Source organism: Helicoverpa zea, chromosome 17, assembly GCF_022581195.2.
Source record: "Helicoverpa zea isolate HzStark_Cry1AcR chromosome 17, ilHelZeax1.1, whole genome shotgun sequence".
NCBI lineage: Eukaryota > Metazoa > Arthropoda > Insecta > Lepidoptera > Noctuidae > Helicoverpa > Helicoverpa zea.
This window is the reverse complement of record NC_061468.1, coordinates 8,927,453-8,943,382: the sequence shown is the minus strand read 5'-3', so window position 1 is coordinate 8,943,382 and position 15,930 is coordinate 8,927,453. Positions and strand designations below refer to the sequence as shown.

The 15,930-nt window shown below is 38.9% G+C and overlaps 1 protein-coding gene across 2 annotated transcripts; it reads right to left on the bottom strand.

Annotated features, from left to right (window-relative positions):
- Positions 1 to 33: 33 nt before the first annotated feature.
- LOC124638138 (golgin subfamily B member 1-like) lies at positions 34 to 15,705 on the bottom strand. Of its 2 annotated transcripts, XM_047175015.1 has the most exons (21): positions 15,507 to 15,705; positions 15,020 to 15,413; positions 14,253 to 14,429; positions 12,191 to 12,405; positions 11,301 to 11,529; positions 10,833 to 10,930; positions 9,301 to 10,723; positions 8,774 to 9,229; positions 7,217 to 8,683; positions 6,797 to 7,138; positions 5,957 to 6,286; positions 5,015 to 5,605; positions 4,547 to 4,936; positions 4,000 to 4,473; positions 2,687 to 3,867; positions 2,085 to 2,339; positions 1,910 to 2,003; positions 1,502 to 1,764; positions 1,265 to 1,381; positions 752 to 868; positions 34 to 532 (listed from the first exon to the last, which is right to left on the bottom strand). In XM_047175015.1, the coding sequence occupies exons 1-21, from the start codon at positions 15,540 to 15,542 to the stop codon at positions 485 to 487; spliced, it is 8,697 nt and encodes a 2,898-aa protein (XP_047030971.1). In that variant the 5' UTR covers positions 15,543 to 15,705; the 3' UTR covers positions 34 to 484. The 2 variants fall into 2 exon arrangements, with proteins under 2 accessions (XP_047030971.1, XP_047030972.1); XM_047175016.1 differs by lacking the exons at positions 15,020 to 15,413; positions 15,507 to 15,705 and adding an exon at positions 14,573 to 14,685.
- Positions 15,706 to 15,930: the final 225 nt, after the last annotated feature.

The following is a 15,930-nucleotide window of genomic DNA, read 5'->3' as shown; positions in this document are numbered from 1 at the left end:
TGACAAATTTTGCCTGATTGAAATGAGACAAGGTTTTAAAAAAAGCAATAAATTAATTTATTTATTAACAAATTTCGTTTACAAATCAAATTTCATAAAACTACTTCCACATGATAAACATGTTAACAGTATGGAAACTCGTCATACTTGTCGTTACAATTGTTCTTTGTAAAATGAACGTTTTTTATGAAATTTGAATAGAACAATAAGGCAAATGAAAGTAGTTTGGAAAAAAACGAGACGTTGGCTATTATTTTTAAAACACTTAAAAAATAAAGAAGTTCTCAATCAGAGTTAAAAATAACGGCCATTCAGGCGGTATGTATAAAAATTATACAATACAATAAAATGTATTAACACAATCCTATACATTAATAAAATATTAAATTATCTTAAAAAAGCTTCTGACGGAAGAGGCATTTGACTAAGTTTCCGTACTGTCAAACATTTATAAATACACTAATTTATTTAGATATAAGTAGTGCTACTTCTTCCTAAAAATATTACTCAGTCTTCTGCTTCGTGGGGTTCCCTAAAACAAAATATTTTACGTAAGTACACATAATATTCAGAAAATATTTTTTTTTATGTTCATAAGGTACAACATTTATAGCCTTGTAGCTGTTCCCCGCGGGCTTAACCAATGTTACAAAAAATGCATAGTTTTGAAGATTTAAGCATACATAACATAGGGATGTAGGGACAGAGAAAGCGACTTTGTTTTGTAGTATGAAGTGATAGTGGGACTTACTTCGGCGGTATCGTTCTTGGATGATCGGAACAGCGACCGGATCCGGGACGGAGTGCTAGTCTTACGAGACGGCTGTGGTTCCGCTTCCACGCGCAGCGACTCGCGGAGCTCGGAGTCCTAAAAACAACGGATATTGCATGAAATGGTAAATTCAACACTTAGTTTTGCAAAGTGTTAAATATTCTGTACATAGAATAGCCGACCCCGACATAGTTGAGAAAAGGCTCGGGAGATGATGAAGTCAAACAAATATCCTCTATAATTACTTCTAATACTGTGTTTGAAGATCGCAATACGTGATCATGACAATGTCGATAGATGAACGTTCCTGAAACACCGATAGCTGGTTCGTGTCACCGTTAAAATATTAGAAATACATAAAAATAAAAATTGATTAATTCATTTAATAGCTCTTGTCGGTTGCAGCCCCTTCTAATTTCGCCTATCGAGTGCAGAACTTTTATTAACCGAAGAAAATGACCTATCAGAAGTTGATAAAAATAACAAACTCACAGTAGCGGATAGCCTGCCAGCCTGCTTGCTGGGCGTAGGCGGGCCGGGCTTCTTGTACGCCGTGATGCCGACCTCCTTGCGCTGCGGCTTCGTCTCCGCGCCCGCCAGCCCGATACACTGACACATTACAACATCATTTACTTAGTTAAAGGTCTTCAGAATTGCGTGTAGTGCACAAGTACTTCAGCTAGTCATATATTATGTAAAGTATCAAGAATGAAAATTGTGATATAGTACCTTTATATCCTCTTCATCGACGGCATGTGTGAACTGTGTCTCAGCAGGGTAGGAGCTCTTGAGATGCGGCGGACACAGCGAGTTGCGCCAGCGCAGCTCAGACAGCCGCTGTCCGGGGGCGCCGGACTCGCGGTGTCCGGACACTGAGGACTTCCGATGTCCGGACACTGCAGACTCGCGCCGCGGTGTGGCGGCCAGCTCCTTCAGCCAACGGTTGTCGAACACCTCGCCTTCTTCGTCCGACATGTGAAGACCGCGACCCTCTGGGAATAAATATTGATTATAAAGATACATACCATTTATGTACAAAAAAATACAAATCATCAGAAGTATAGTTTACTAAACTATCCTTTTTTAAATAACGAAATGTTATTGCTGTCTTTTGTCTGTATTATGCTTATAAATTACCTCGTCTAGTGGCGTTGTTGTTAACAGGAAGAGATCGCAGCGAGTGCGAGTCGGACGGACGCGCCGGCTCCTCTTGGAACGGGACGAGGCCGGACTGCAAACGAAATATAGTTAAGTTTTATGTTGATCACATCCATTGTGTAGTATGTAGTGGTAATGGCAGGAGAGTACGTACGGAGTGCACGTGCTGCAGCGACATGAGCGAGCCGGAGCGCTGCTTGCGGCGCAGCCAGTCGGCCTCGTCGCGCTGCAGCAGCAGACGCTCGCCCACGCTCCACAGCTCGGAGGTGAGGCCGCGGATGTGCTGCTCGTAGGCGCGCGCCGACTCCGCCAGCCGCGCCCGCGCCGCCGCCAGCTCCCGCTCCAGCGCCGCCACCTCCGCGCGCTGCTTGTCCTTGTACGCCGCGATCTGCTCCGTGTACAGCTGCTTCTGCAAGTACACGCACTGTCAGCCCGCGCTCGCCGAGCGTAGCATGCAAGCATATTCACTCGTGCACCAGGCCATGCATACATAAACATATACAAATATATTACCTTGGCATCGGCTTCTAACTATAAGGCAAAACTACCAAAACCATCTCTCAATGAACACTAAGCGTAAAAACTAAAAATAAAACAAAAGCAAAACATTAAAACAATTTATTGAAAACAACATAAATATATTGACTTCACAAGTCATAACAGTAATCGGCTGTGCCGTCAGTCGTCCATCATAAGGTAGCACCACCACACGACCTGGTATAGCAATATCAACAACAGTACGGGGAGGATACTGACCATTTTGGACTTCATTCTGTTGAGTTTGTCCTCGTACTCTGCGCGGACCTCCATGACGGTGAGCTGGGTGTCGTCCCGGCCCTCGCCCCGCGCCGCCCGCGCCGCGTCGCCCAGCAGGCGCTGGAAGGTGGCGTCCAGCTCGTCCAGCTGCACGTCGAGCGCGGCGTTGTGGAAGCTGGCGCCGGCCAGCGAGGCGCGGGCGCTGTCGCTGAGGAAGGCGTGCTGCAGCCTCTCGGCGGACACGGTCCGCGCCACGCAGCGCTCGTGCCAGCGCTGCAGGCTGAGGGCACACTCCGCCAGGTCCTGCGCGGCGGCGGCGTAGCCCCGCTCCAGCGTGCACATGGCGGCGGCGGACAGCTGCCCCTGCAGGCTCAGCACCTCGCGCCGCACGGTGCGCTGCACGGACACCACCTTGCTCAGCTTCTGCGTGTACGTCTCCTTCACAGCGCTGAATGCTTGGAAGCTGGCGGACAGCTCTGTCAAAAACTTTTTCAGATTTATTATTTCCGACTCGTTGATCCTGTTCACTTCGGCCAACCTGTCTCGTTCCTTTTGTAAAGCCACCTGTTTCTCTGAACACTTCCTCAGATGTCTGTCCGTGGTCTCCAGGAAGTTCTCCAGATCTTCCATAGTGATGGTGCCAGCGCTGAGGCTGCGCTTCACTTCGCTATCGTAGTTGGAGTTGCCGAAGTTAGTGAGCTCCTTGAGTACGGTGTTGGTCTTTATTTCTGCGATTCTCTTGAGAATGATCGCTTGGTACTTCGCCGACACTTTAATGATTTGCGTGGCTCTGTTCTCGGTGACGCTCATTTTATTCACTTGTTTCTTGAGGTCAGCGATCTCGTCATTTTTCTGTTGCACAAGTTTCTTGAGCTGAGTGGAGAGTTGGTGGCAGTTCTCCTTGCTAACCTCGAGCTCCTTGGTGACGTCGAGGAGTTTAGTTTCGGACTCGGCCATCAGCGTCTTGAGGTATGTGACGTCACTGTTGAGAGTCGTGATCGTGCGGTTCTTGTCCTGGATGATCTTTTCTAAGTCTGAGATGGTCTTTAAGCTCTCCGTGGAAGAGTGTGTCATGTCTGATGATGTGTTATCTACCTGGTGTTGGAGGTCGCGGTGCTCCTTCTCAGCGTGACCTGAGTGCTTGTGGCTGGACGTTCTCTCTTGGCTTTGCGCTGCTGCAACTGCGAAAAATACATGTTATTTATTAGGAAACATTTGCACTAAAGAATTTCTCTTAACTTAGTCTATGTGAACTGTGTCTGAGAATTAAATTATAACTTTAAAGGTAAACCTCAAAAACATTAAGTACATACATGTATCTCTATGTCCAATAGCCTTTATAAGCTCTGCGTTCTCCTTCTTCAGAATGTGCAATGCTTCTCTCTCAATATTCATTTCCTCTAAATTCTGTTTCAACGACTTAATAATCTTAGTTTTTTCTTCTATTTCTCTCTCGCATACATCCTTGGCTGCCTTTTCATCCTGTAACTCTTTAGTTATAGAGCCAATAACCACATCTTTTTCTTTACTTATTTTAGATACGATCGCATCTTTAGCTTTAGATTCCTCTTCACATAGTTTAACTTTTGCTCTTAATGTGTCGAGTTCTTTTTGCAAAATAACAATTTCTTTCTGTCGCTCTTCGAGTTGTATTTCAGCTTTATCGTGGTACTCCTGTAGGATCGCGCATTTGTTGTTCAAGTATAGTTTATCGTGGCTGACGTCATCACCCAGTTTCTTGTGTTGCTCTTGAGCTTCTTTAAGGAGTTGCTCCAATTTCGATATTTCTGAAAAGCGAAAATATATTATTATGTTCTATAACTGCTAAGGATATAAGTAGTCAAGTATTTTTTAGCGTACCATTTTTGTTTTCTTCAATAATCTTCACTAAAGTCTGCTTCTCATTATTCAATTTAGCTGTTTCTTCTTTTTGAGCAGAAATAGTCGTGTCCAAATGGCTGACCTTAGTTTTAAATTCATTAACATCAGTCAGCAAGACTATTTTCTCTTCTTCCAATGTATTTTTGTCTTGTTCGAATACATTAACCTGTTCTTGAAGTAATTTAGCTTTTTCTTCAGTTTCTTTGATAATATCAGTTTTTTCTTTCAATGTAAGTTCTAAATTTGTATTTGTTTCGGTTTGTTCTTGCAAAGCTTTATTTAGGTTATCAATTTCAGTACGTAATTGTGTATCAACGGCGGCCTCTTTCAACTGAAGGTCGCTATTACGTTTTTCTAATGACACCATATCTGAAAATAACACTCTTTATTATTAATATTTGAATTTAATTTAACCTCTTAGCATTTGACTAAAATATGTCCACTTACCATGTTTATACTTCTGTATTGTACATTCCAGAGTAATCTTATCGTCTTGCAATTGCTTTAATTCAACAGTTTTCTTTTGCAACTCTGATATAATTTCTTTGATTCCTGACACTAAATTCTCTTTTATTTGTTTGAGGTCTTTGTCACGTCTTAATTCTGCAATTTCTTGGTACACTGATTCTAATTCTCTTTCTTTCTCGATTAATTTTGTTTCTAAATTCTTCACCTCATTTCCTAATTCTCCTTTTTCGACGCTTACTTCCTTTTCAATCTTATCTTTTTCGAGTCTGACTTCTGCCAATTCTTTAAATAGGGTCTCTAAAGTTGCATCTTTTTCCTGTAACTTGGTTTCAAAATCTTTCTTCTTATTTTCTAGTAATTCGTTAATGTTTTTATTTTCTTCTTGTAATACCTCGTTGGCACGTGCATGTTCGGCTACAACGTTATTTAGAGTGACTTTCTGGTCCTCCATGATAGATTCAGTGACTGTGACCATGTTCTTAAGTATTTGTCTTTCGGATTCAAAGTCTTTGATCAATTTTTGTTGCTTTTGTACTTCAGCTTTGACCTCTTCTTCCAAACCTTTTATCACTGTAATAAAAGGTAAACTAAAGGACTATGTCTTTAAAAACCTTGCTTCCAAGCGAATTAAGTAAATTGACAATGCAAAAATATGAATGTACCAAACATGTGTCCTTGGGGAACACCCTCACTTGGAGAGAACTAAATACTCGAATAAATGGTAATCTTTTGTCTGAGTTTTATAATCGAACTAAACTTTTTTTAAAGATGTAGATTTACAAAAGATTTTAATTATAAAGAAAAAAAAACATATTATTTAACAGTTACTGACAGTGTCGAAAGCTTACGAGAATTCAATGCTGAGGTGGTAACAAAATACAAGCTTTAAAAAAAATTAAAGTGATTTAGTATACTGCTTACCTTCGCATTTCTCCTCAACAGTTTGCAAGACCCGATCTTTTTCTTTCCTTACAGTTTCCAGCTCCAAAGACTTATCTTTCAAATAATTAGTCAGCTTAGTGATCATTACATTTAAGTTGTCAAGCTGACATTCATAGGTGCTCTTCAGTTTGTCCGTTAAATCTTCATTATCTATTAGTTTTTCCTTCAGAGAATGTACTTTAAGCTCCAATTGCAGTTTTACATCATTGAGATCGTTAGTAAGAGATTGATTCTCTTGTTGCAAGACATGCATTTCTCTTGCTTGTTTCTCAATCGTCGCGTTATAAGACTCATTTTGTTTTGTAAATTCTACAAATAAATGTAATAATACTAATATTATGGAGAAGCGCAATCATTTTTAGCAAAGTAGACGATTAAATATAGGCGAAGCTAACCCCAGGGCTAGATACAGGCTAGGAAAAGGCTAAGGTGAAATGGAATAGAAAATTAGATAATAGTTTGAAGAATTCAAAGTATCCAATTGAAATATCCACAGTCGCGTGGGGCTGTTAGTCAAACGAGGACATATAAATGTTTAAGAACATTGCAGGTTTCAGAGTCCTCTGCAAATATGATTGCTGTAAAGTTCACAAAGAATTACTGCACAGACCACATAGCTGAAAAGACTATAGAGAAGGAACATCGAAGACGAGAGAAGGACATGCAAGATGTAAAGAAAAAGTATTAATTTGAAGTTGCCAACTTTGACATGTGGAACATTTTAATAGATGTTAAACAAGAATCAACTCAAAAAGATCCTATTTCAAGATTAAAATTTTTGGTTTAAAAGCTGTAAAGTGTAAATCATGAGACACTTACCAATCTTATTGTCACTAACGACTTGCTGCAGCCGTTTGACCTCTGCTTGCAATTCTAAGAGTAGCATCTCCTTCTGCTTCAACTTTTCCGTGAGCTCAGCCAACGAGCTGTTCCCATGTTCCAGTGCTTTCTCCAGGTTATGCCTCATCACCAATTCCGTGGTCAATACATCAGCAATGTTCATCAGCGTCTCACACTTGTCACTGGCTTTGTACCTATTGTCAGATTGCAGTATCTTTTGTAATGCCTCGTTGGCTATTCCCTCTTTTTGTAGGCCTTTCACCAATTTTTCTAGACCAATGTTCAGAGCTGTTGTTATTTGAGTGTTTATTTCTTCTTGTTCTGAAATACAAAATTTTTTAATAAGGTATATGTATTTATGTGTATGTACTTTGTGAGTTCATAAAATAATGTAGTTACTTTTAAAATCTATTTGTAAACTGTTCATGTCTTGAGTAACCTTCTCAAGTTCCGTTTGTACAATATCAACCTTGGATTTATAATTTTCATTTAATTCACATAATTTTGTGATCAACTGATCTTTCTCTGTTTCGATTTCATCATGAGCCGACTTTTCAACGCCCAATGATTTGACGAGTCCTTCTTTTTCGCTCATTAATAACTCTTTATCAGCCACCAGAACTTCTTGAATCGTTTTTATTTCATGTAAGTCTTGTTTCAGAGATTCATTTTGACTAGTTAAAGTTTTATTTTGTTTGAGTAGCACCTCGTTAGAAGACTTCTCTGCTGTCAAGTTCTGAATCAACTGCAGTTTCTCTCCTCTTAGAACCTCGTTAGCTTCCCGTTCTATCACGCACTGTTTGTCTAGCAGACAGTGCTTTTCAATCAAATGGTCAATTTCCTTGCTCATTTCTTCTTTATTATTTTCAACTTCGATTATCTTTTGCTCTATGAGATGTTTCTCCATTAGAAGATTTTCCTTTTCCTTCTCCGCTAGTTCTTTAGCAGATTTCTCTTCGACGAGCTGCTGCGTGAGACATTCTTTATTTTCTAGTAAAGTTTCAGTCGCAGCCACCTGTTTCAATAACTTCTTTTCGAGAGCTGTTGTTTGAGACGCGAGCGCATTCCTTTCTTCTTCGTAAATTCTTCGAACTGATCTCTCTTCTGCAATTTGCTGTGTTAATATAACCTTTTCGTTTAGAAGCTCCTTTTTATCTGCAACAAGAACCTTAATTTCTTCATTTTGATGTTCCTTTTCTGTTTGAAGACTGTCTCTGGCAGCCTTTTCCTCTGTAAGCTGATTTTGCAGAAGTTCTTTTTCTTTCATGCTGACAGCATTAGTGATCTCTTCATGATTTAAAGTCTCTACGAGTTTGACGACTTCTTCTCTGTTCTTGTTCTCAGCTTCTTTCATTTGTTGAGCCATTGTTTCAAGGTTTTTGCTCAATAGATCTCTTTCATTTCTAAGATCAGCTAGAGTTCGCTGCATTGCTGCAACTTCATGTGTTAATTTGCTTACTAGTTCTTCTTTTGCCTCAATACTTTGTTTAGTCTCAACTTTGTATATCTCTAGAGTTAGTGTAATATTTTCGTAATCTTTCCTGATAGATTCAAGTTGAACAGTCTGTTCTTTAAATTGCTGTTCTAACTTGTCGATGATACAGTCCTTTTCTTTGACTAAAACCTCATGATTACTGTTATCCTCCTCTATGGCAAAGTGCAGCTGCTCATTTTCCTTCCGCATTGCTTCTATTGTTTGTTTCTTACAATCATTGGCCTGCTTGACTTCTTGTTCTAAGTCATGATTCAATGATTGTAATTCATTGATCTTCTTTTGTAAATCTTTTGTCTCAACAGTTTTCTGGTGAGCTATATCTCTGACCAGTTGATCTTCTTTGGACAACCTCTCTCCTAGAAGTCGGATTTCTGAAATAATAATTTTTTTTGTTACAAGATACAATTAAATGAACTTTTACTCAATTTAAATACATATTATGTCCTATTCGTGATACTGACCTTTACATTTTCCTTCAATGGTTTTCATCGCCAATTCATGTTCCATTTTCAACTTGGCAATTTCGCGGTTCTTGTCGGAAATCTCCTCATTGAGTAGAGAAGTGACATTTTCGAGGTTACTGCATTGATTCTGATATTCTTTTTCAATTTTATTTTTGAAAGAAATCTCGTCATTCAACTTTTGAGTCAATGCATCTCTTTCCTTGTTGATTAGACTTATATTTTCTCTGTCAATGTCTAAAGCCCTCTTGAGGTTTTCAATTTCATTGTTAAGCGTATGAATTTGATGGTCTTTGTTTTTAATAGATTTCCTAGAATTAGAGCTCAGTTCTTTAATGGTCTTTTCGGTATCACTCAGTTTGCCCATAATTTTAGACATTTCTGAGTTGCAAGTGGTCTCAAGTGCTGAATATTTTTGTTTTTCTTTAGTCATGTTCTGATCCAAACTTCGGATTGCTGAAAGGAAATACTGTATTAGGATATTATCAAGTAAACTACAAGTTCCTTAAAATGTTTAAAATACTTACCCTTCTTATTCTCGTCAATAGTTTTGGTGAGCTTCTCACATTCTGCCTGCAGCTGTGATATCTGTTTATTCTTCGCGACTATATCGTTCTCTAGTTTAGCTTTTTCTGTATTTATAACTTCTATTTGACTTTGCAAAGATTTCTTCTTACCAGTCAAAGTAGCTATCTTATGATTATTATAATCGATAGTTTCAGCCTGAGCAGAGAGCTGCTCCTCCAAAGATTTCTTAGTAGTTTCAAATGTACTGTTAAGTATTTCTATACTATTGTTCTTATGTGTGATCTCATTGGACATTTTCATCAATTCTTGGTTCAGTTTCTCATTATCCGATTTCAACTTGTCGTTCGTATCTCTGGCCTCTTTCAAGCATAGATCCAGAGACTCGATAGTCCGCTCCTTTCCTGTCACTTCAATCTTTACTTTAGAACACTCCACATTAAGCTTGTTCAACTCTTCAGACAAGTGGAGTTTAGCTGCCTGCAGTCTCTGTAGTTCCTCCTGATAACCGATCTTATGATGTATCTCATCTTGTAACTGTGTCTGCAGTGAGTTTATAATAGCATTTTTCTCATCTAAGTCAAACTTAAGCTTTTTAGTTTCCTCATTATAAGTATTTTTGAGATTGTCCATATCCTTGAGTAATTCTTCGAATCTAGTAGCCTGCTTCTTTATTTCACCATCCAACTGTGTTTTGCATTGCTCCAATTCTCTGCAATGATCTTGCAAGCTGGATACTAAATTCTTGAAATGATCAGCTTCTTTTAATACTGTTGAAATATTATGTTCGAGACTCTTTTGCATTGCATTCATTTCGTCATTTTTATCTTGTAACTTGTTCTCCACTTCTCGTTTCTGTTCGCTCAGCTGACGCACGTTGATGTGGTATTTATTTGAGATCTCTTTCTCGTTTCTCAAATCCATTTGGAGTGTTTCAATCATCTCGCCTTTTTCAAAAATACTGTTTTGTAACTCAACAAGTTCATTGTTTCTGTTTAATACTTTTTCATTGAGCTTCATCATTTGGTTTTCGTAACTATCTCTCATGGCCAACCTCGCCTGTTTCTCAGTCTCCAGTTCAGCTTTCAGCCCAGTTATGATGTTCTCTAACTTGGTTGTCTCATTAGTAAGACTTTGCAGAAGTGATAGTTTTTCTTCCTGCAATGTTTTAATTTCTTGCATTTTATTTTCAATCATCATTCGTGAGTTGTCATTGTTATCTTTTATCTTTTGTTCAAGTTCATTTATTTCATTATTCAATTTGCTAATGTCATCATTGTATTGGGATTTCAGATTATTCTTCTCCTCAACTTCTTCATTGAAGCGATGTTTGAGATCGAGGATGTCACTATCTCGTTCCGAGATCTGTTTTTCGTAGTTTTGTTTATCTTTTTCTGTTTTCTGGTTTAATTCATTCATGTCGTGCTATAATGAAGAGAGAACATTCAGTGATAACATAGTTATAACCCCATCCAAGCCTAGACAAGAAGCAATATTGTATAAATACAATATTCCAATTTCAATAGCAACTTACCTCAAGCCTTTGAAGCTGCTGTTTAAGAGCCTCAACTTTGGCTTTTTCCTCTCCAAGTTGGACTTCTACGACATTCGCACAGGCTTCACTACACACAGCTGCAATAAAAGACACAACATTTACACCAAAGTTATTAAGTAAAATTTATACATTCTAGCTATCTCCCTCCATACTTTCTTTCCCAATTCAATTGTTCTATCTTGAAAGCGTAAAAAACACTTTCGCATTTATTTTCGTATTTTATATTTGGTTTTGGTATTTTTAAGTCCTGAAAAAGTACTGATTTTCAGCTTACTTTGAATAAGACTTTTTATCTTATCTTTTTATCCTATAAGTCCTTAAGGACTGGCCACAAATAAAGTCCGAAAGGGAAAGATGGAAGGCTATGGGGGAGGCCTTTGCCCAGCAGTGGGTCAGCATAGGCTAAATAAAAAGTCCTGTAAAAAAGTTATTATTTACTAGACTTACAAATATTATGCGTCAAGGACTGTATGCTGGCGTCGGGATCGTCGCACTCGAGCTGGCTGGAGTCGAGGCCGTTGCGGCGGTTGTGCTGTCGCAGCTCGTTGACGAGCTCCTTGAGCGAGTGCGCGTGTCGGCGCTCGGCCTCCAGCTCCTCCGACAGCTCGGCCGCGCGGTCACTCTCGCGCTGGCTGAGCGACAGCCATTTGTCTCGGTCTTGTTTTAGTTCGTCTACCTACATGGAAGATTAAGGAGGATATAAGGTATTCTTATTGAAAATGAAATAGGATAATTTATAAGTTTTATTTATTGATGTATTTATTTAACCATTTATGTACACAGTACATACATGAAAGAAGTAATAATATTAATGGCGTCCACGGCCGATTTCGGCTGTTCTCATCTAAGGAAATCAGCCAGCTTCGCAGGACACACTATAGTGCACGACATTTGCGCAGACACAGGTGCACTCCCTATTCCTTCACTCTCATAACCCGATGGGACGGCAATCCGACAAGACCGGAAAGAGATCGGATGAAAGAAGTAAAAGTAATATAAAATAGTACAAAGGTACTGTTTATTTCTCTCTTCCAGCAGAGCCGTAAACAAATAGTTATTTTTTTTTTATGTATACCCCTATTTATTTGCCAATGTCAACCTATCAACATAGAGACAAGTTGATTAAGTTTTATGATAATAAGACAAACTTTGCCCAGATCTTTCAGAGACAGACATCAGACAATCCGTCAGCCATATTGAAAACTCAGAACAACAATAACAATGTGGTTAAATCACTTTTACATAACAGGATGCGTCTACACGGTGAGTACATATAGCTGGAGCAAGTTAACAGTTGGAGTTTTTAAAATGCATGTAACCTTAGTTACGCGTTATACCTTAGTTTTATAAGTGTCCCTCTCATACACGGCGTCATCGAGCAACTCCTGGGTGCGAACGAGGCGTTCCTCTAAGTCCTGGAGCTGCCTCTGCAGCTTGCCCGCCGCCTCGGCCTCGGCCTCCGCCCCGCGAGACTCCTGCTCCTGTGCGCCGCACAGCGATAACTTCGCCTTGAGGTTCACTATGTCCAACTTGTATTGTTCCTTGTCTTTTGCTGTTAGGATAAGGTTTTATGTTAAAATCAGTTTTTAAACCTCTTCTGTGATGTTGGTTAAAAAAGTTAGGGATTCCGGCAATAGCTTTGCTCCCACGCAATTGCGTACGCGATTGCGCAAGATACAAATTGTCCGAGCAACATACTGCTGAGGATGAACGAGGCATCAAAAAGGCAAAGTTATTTGCCTTGAACTGTCTGTTTCAACCAGAAAAGGCTCATTGTTAATACGAAATCTATAGATACGTACTCTGTGAAACCAACTTAATTTGATTACCGGCTTGTACTTTTCGATGTTTCCAAATAATTCATAGGATCCTTCTACATACGAATACTACAAGCAATGATCGCGTAATATTTCGGAGTAGCCATCACAAGAAGTTCAAATATTATTATTTTGCTTCCGCAACATAAACAATACGTAATAAGTACTTCAAAGTTTCGAGGACAAACTAAAGGCACCATTTGAATAAAACATAAAGTACCTACTAAGTTGAATTGATCAATGACAAATGACCTTATTTTTCTAAAGCAGTATAGTACAAGCATTTTATATTCTGGTACCACTTCTTTATATTCATGTCAGAAACAAAATAAAAACAGACAATGCCTAATTCATTTTACCTTGACCAAGTTCATCCTCCAAACCATTTTCTTAAATAGTTCATGACACGATTGTATTGAAATTTTAATAAATACTTATAAGTTCTCTGCAGTCCTGAGAAAACTAATTCCCGCACCTGGACAAAAATTAGCCTATGTGCTTTTTCAGGGTCTATTCTAGCTAGACTATCTGTTTCTGACATTAAAATCAGTTCAGTCATTTTGGTGTGAAAGCTGAACAGACAGACAGAGTTACTATTGCATTCATAATAAAAGTTAACATAAATTCAAGCTCACTTTGCATGTTTAAAAAATAAAACAACAGTAACAAAGAACAAAGACCATAAATTAATCAGTGTATTTATATTTCAAAGTCCTTAAGTGTCCTTGGGTACTCAGTCATAAGGGTGCGTCCACATCTGGCGAATGCGCCGCGAATGCGCAGCACGCGAGCCGATCGCGAGCTGTCCGCGAGCTGCGCGCGTGCATTTTTGTTCGTGCGCCGCTTCTGCTTGGCCCGCGCGCAGCTCGCGCGCGACCTAAGCGCCGCACGCGAGCGGCGCGCAGGCGGCGCGCGACGTCTGACATCTTCGATAGTACTGAGCCAATATACGGAACTGTAAGGGCGAGAACTGATTGCGCGCAGATCGCGCGCCGCTCGCGCGCTCTTTACGAGCCTTGCGTGAGTTGCGCTAAAGAGGCGCACCGAACTATTGCAGTGACTGCACGCGCGCAGCTCGCGGACAGCTCGCGATCGGCTCGCGTGCTGCGCATTCGCGGCGCATTCGCCAGATGTGGACGCACCCTAACATACCACAGTTGTTGAGCCCCAATATTACTTTGAGAAGGTTGGGAAACATCGGTCATTCAATTTCAGAACTTAAGTTTAAAGTTATAAAGTAGATTTTCGTCAAGTTCAGAACATAATCAAGTGGTACCCCAGACACATTTGGTTTCAATTGGTACATAGTACTCATATATTTACATCTGATGTCATATAGTTATTCAAAACCCAATAATACATATTTATATAACTGTGGAAGATAGTTTGCAAAATAAAAGTTTATTAAACTTGTATTTGCGGCAATAAATGCGTAATATAATTTTTACTTAACAGGAACATGAGGATTTGTACTTCTCTCTATTCAGCCGAGAAAGCTGACTTTTTTTTAAAATAGACACCTTTAAAATCTTTAAAAAAACATCAAGGTTTAAATCATGAAATCTATTAATAAACCACTTACTCAATTTCTCCAATCGTAAATTAGTCCTGGCCAATTCCTCCTGCAGGTAGTTGCGGTCAAAACGCTCAGCGTCGAGTGCGGCCTGCAGTCTCCGCACTTCTCCGTGTAGTGAGCGTAGTGCCGGAGGCGTCTCTGCCACTTTCACATGGCTGGAAGCCATATCTTCATCACATGCATCTGAAAAATTAAAGTTAACATGTCTTTTTATTGTTTTGTAATCATTTTAAAATGTTAATTAATTAAGTGGTATCCCAGACACGTTTGGTTTCAATTTGATATATCTATTAAAATCTTATATAATTTAAACTTTATTTAAATACCTATATAGTATATTGTAGTAAATAATCTAGATTTTTAATAGTGTTGAAGTTCTTAGCTTTTACATTAGGGTAAACCCTGTTATTATAGTTTAATGTGTTTTAATTAAATAGATAAATGAAACAGAAAAAAATATAAAATAAAGAAATTTGATAAATATCAGACAAATATTAAGTTGTTAGAGACATAATAATAATGAAAAAAGGGTACAACTAATTTGCAAATATTCCTTTGTAGTAATTTCACAAAGGGTCCTTGACCCTCCCCTATATAACAGCTGCTATGTCCAACCAGACAGCTGTTGCCTAATTATCATAAAAAATTCTCACACATTTTCTATGGCAGAAATCAATTTAGGAACTATGTTTTTTACATTTAATAGGTGCCTAATAAATGCTCAACCAAAGAAGCTTCAGCTTATAGTAAAAATTGGAATGGTCTCAAGTTACCTGTGATAGCTGCCTGCACATCCCGCCGTGTGATGGGGGAACAATCTAGAAGGCTCTTACTGAACTTCAGTATTGTCTCCTGGTCGTCCCCACTCAACTTGCTGCACATTGCACTCTTTATGTCCACATCCTTAGAATTCACGCACACAAACAAGAGAAGCAATGATGCCACAAGGTAAACCTCATCCTCATTGGACGCCTCAACTGTTCCATTTTCAAATTTAAATTCTGGATACTTCTCCAAAACGAACCCCTCAACAGTATGTGCTTCTAGTATAGACGACTTGGATTCGTCTAAGTTCAAATTCTCATGTAAATGAGATATTATGTTTATTAACGATTCTATGTTAACGGAACGTTCATCTTGGTTGCTTTCGTCAAAATAGCAGTTTATCTACAATACACAAAAGAAAGAACAAGCACTTAATAAAAAGTAACGTAAAAACAATAACCATCAACGACATTTCAAAAAACATCTGCTACTTACCCAGTTGCTAATGATATGCTTCCATTTTTGTAACATGGTACACAAACTATTTTACTTCTACCGAATAATTATTTTTAAGCCTTGGTTTCAATCCCATGTGAATAGAACGAAAATACTAATAAACAAACAATTTCATAACAGTCGTTTCAATTCGATGAAATGTTGTTAACCACCGTTGCAGTTTGAATTCCCAATTTTTTTTTCAACCGTTGTGTGACTAAATGTCAATGTCAGACGTTATGAAAAAGTAGTCAAGTGGGTAGGTAGTAGTGTTGTTACCACAGGTTGTTAGTAGCCCAGACGAGATCAAGACTTGTAAAATTCCAGGATGAATAAAATATTCTAAAACAAATATTTTTCGGTAAATATTTCTTTTATGTATCAGGGACCATGATTGAATACAAATTGCTCACACACTTCTACA

Excerpts from the sequence above, each read along its gene's own strand:
- LOC124638138 (XM_047175015.1), bottom strand. The coding sequence starts at position 15,542 with ATGTTACAAAAATGGAAGCATATCATTAGCAACTGG. Across the intron at positions 4,474-4,546 it reads TATTGAAGAAAACAAAAATG|AAATATCGAAATTGGAGCAA; the intron begins GTACGCTAAAAA and ends TTCGCTTTTCAG. Across the intron at positions 1,382-1,501 it reads TCGATGAAGAGGATATAAAG|TGTATCGGGCTGGCGGGCGC; the intron begins GTACTATATCAC and ends GTAATGTGTCAG.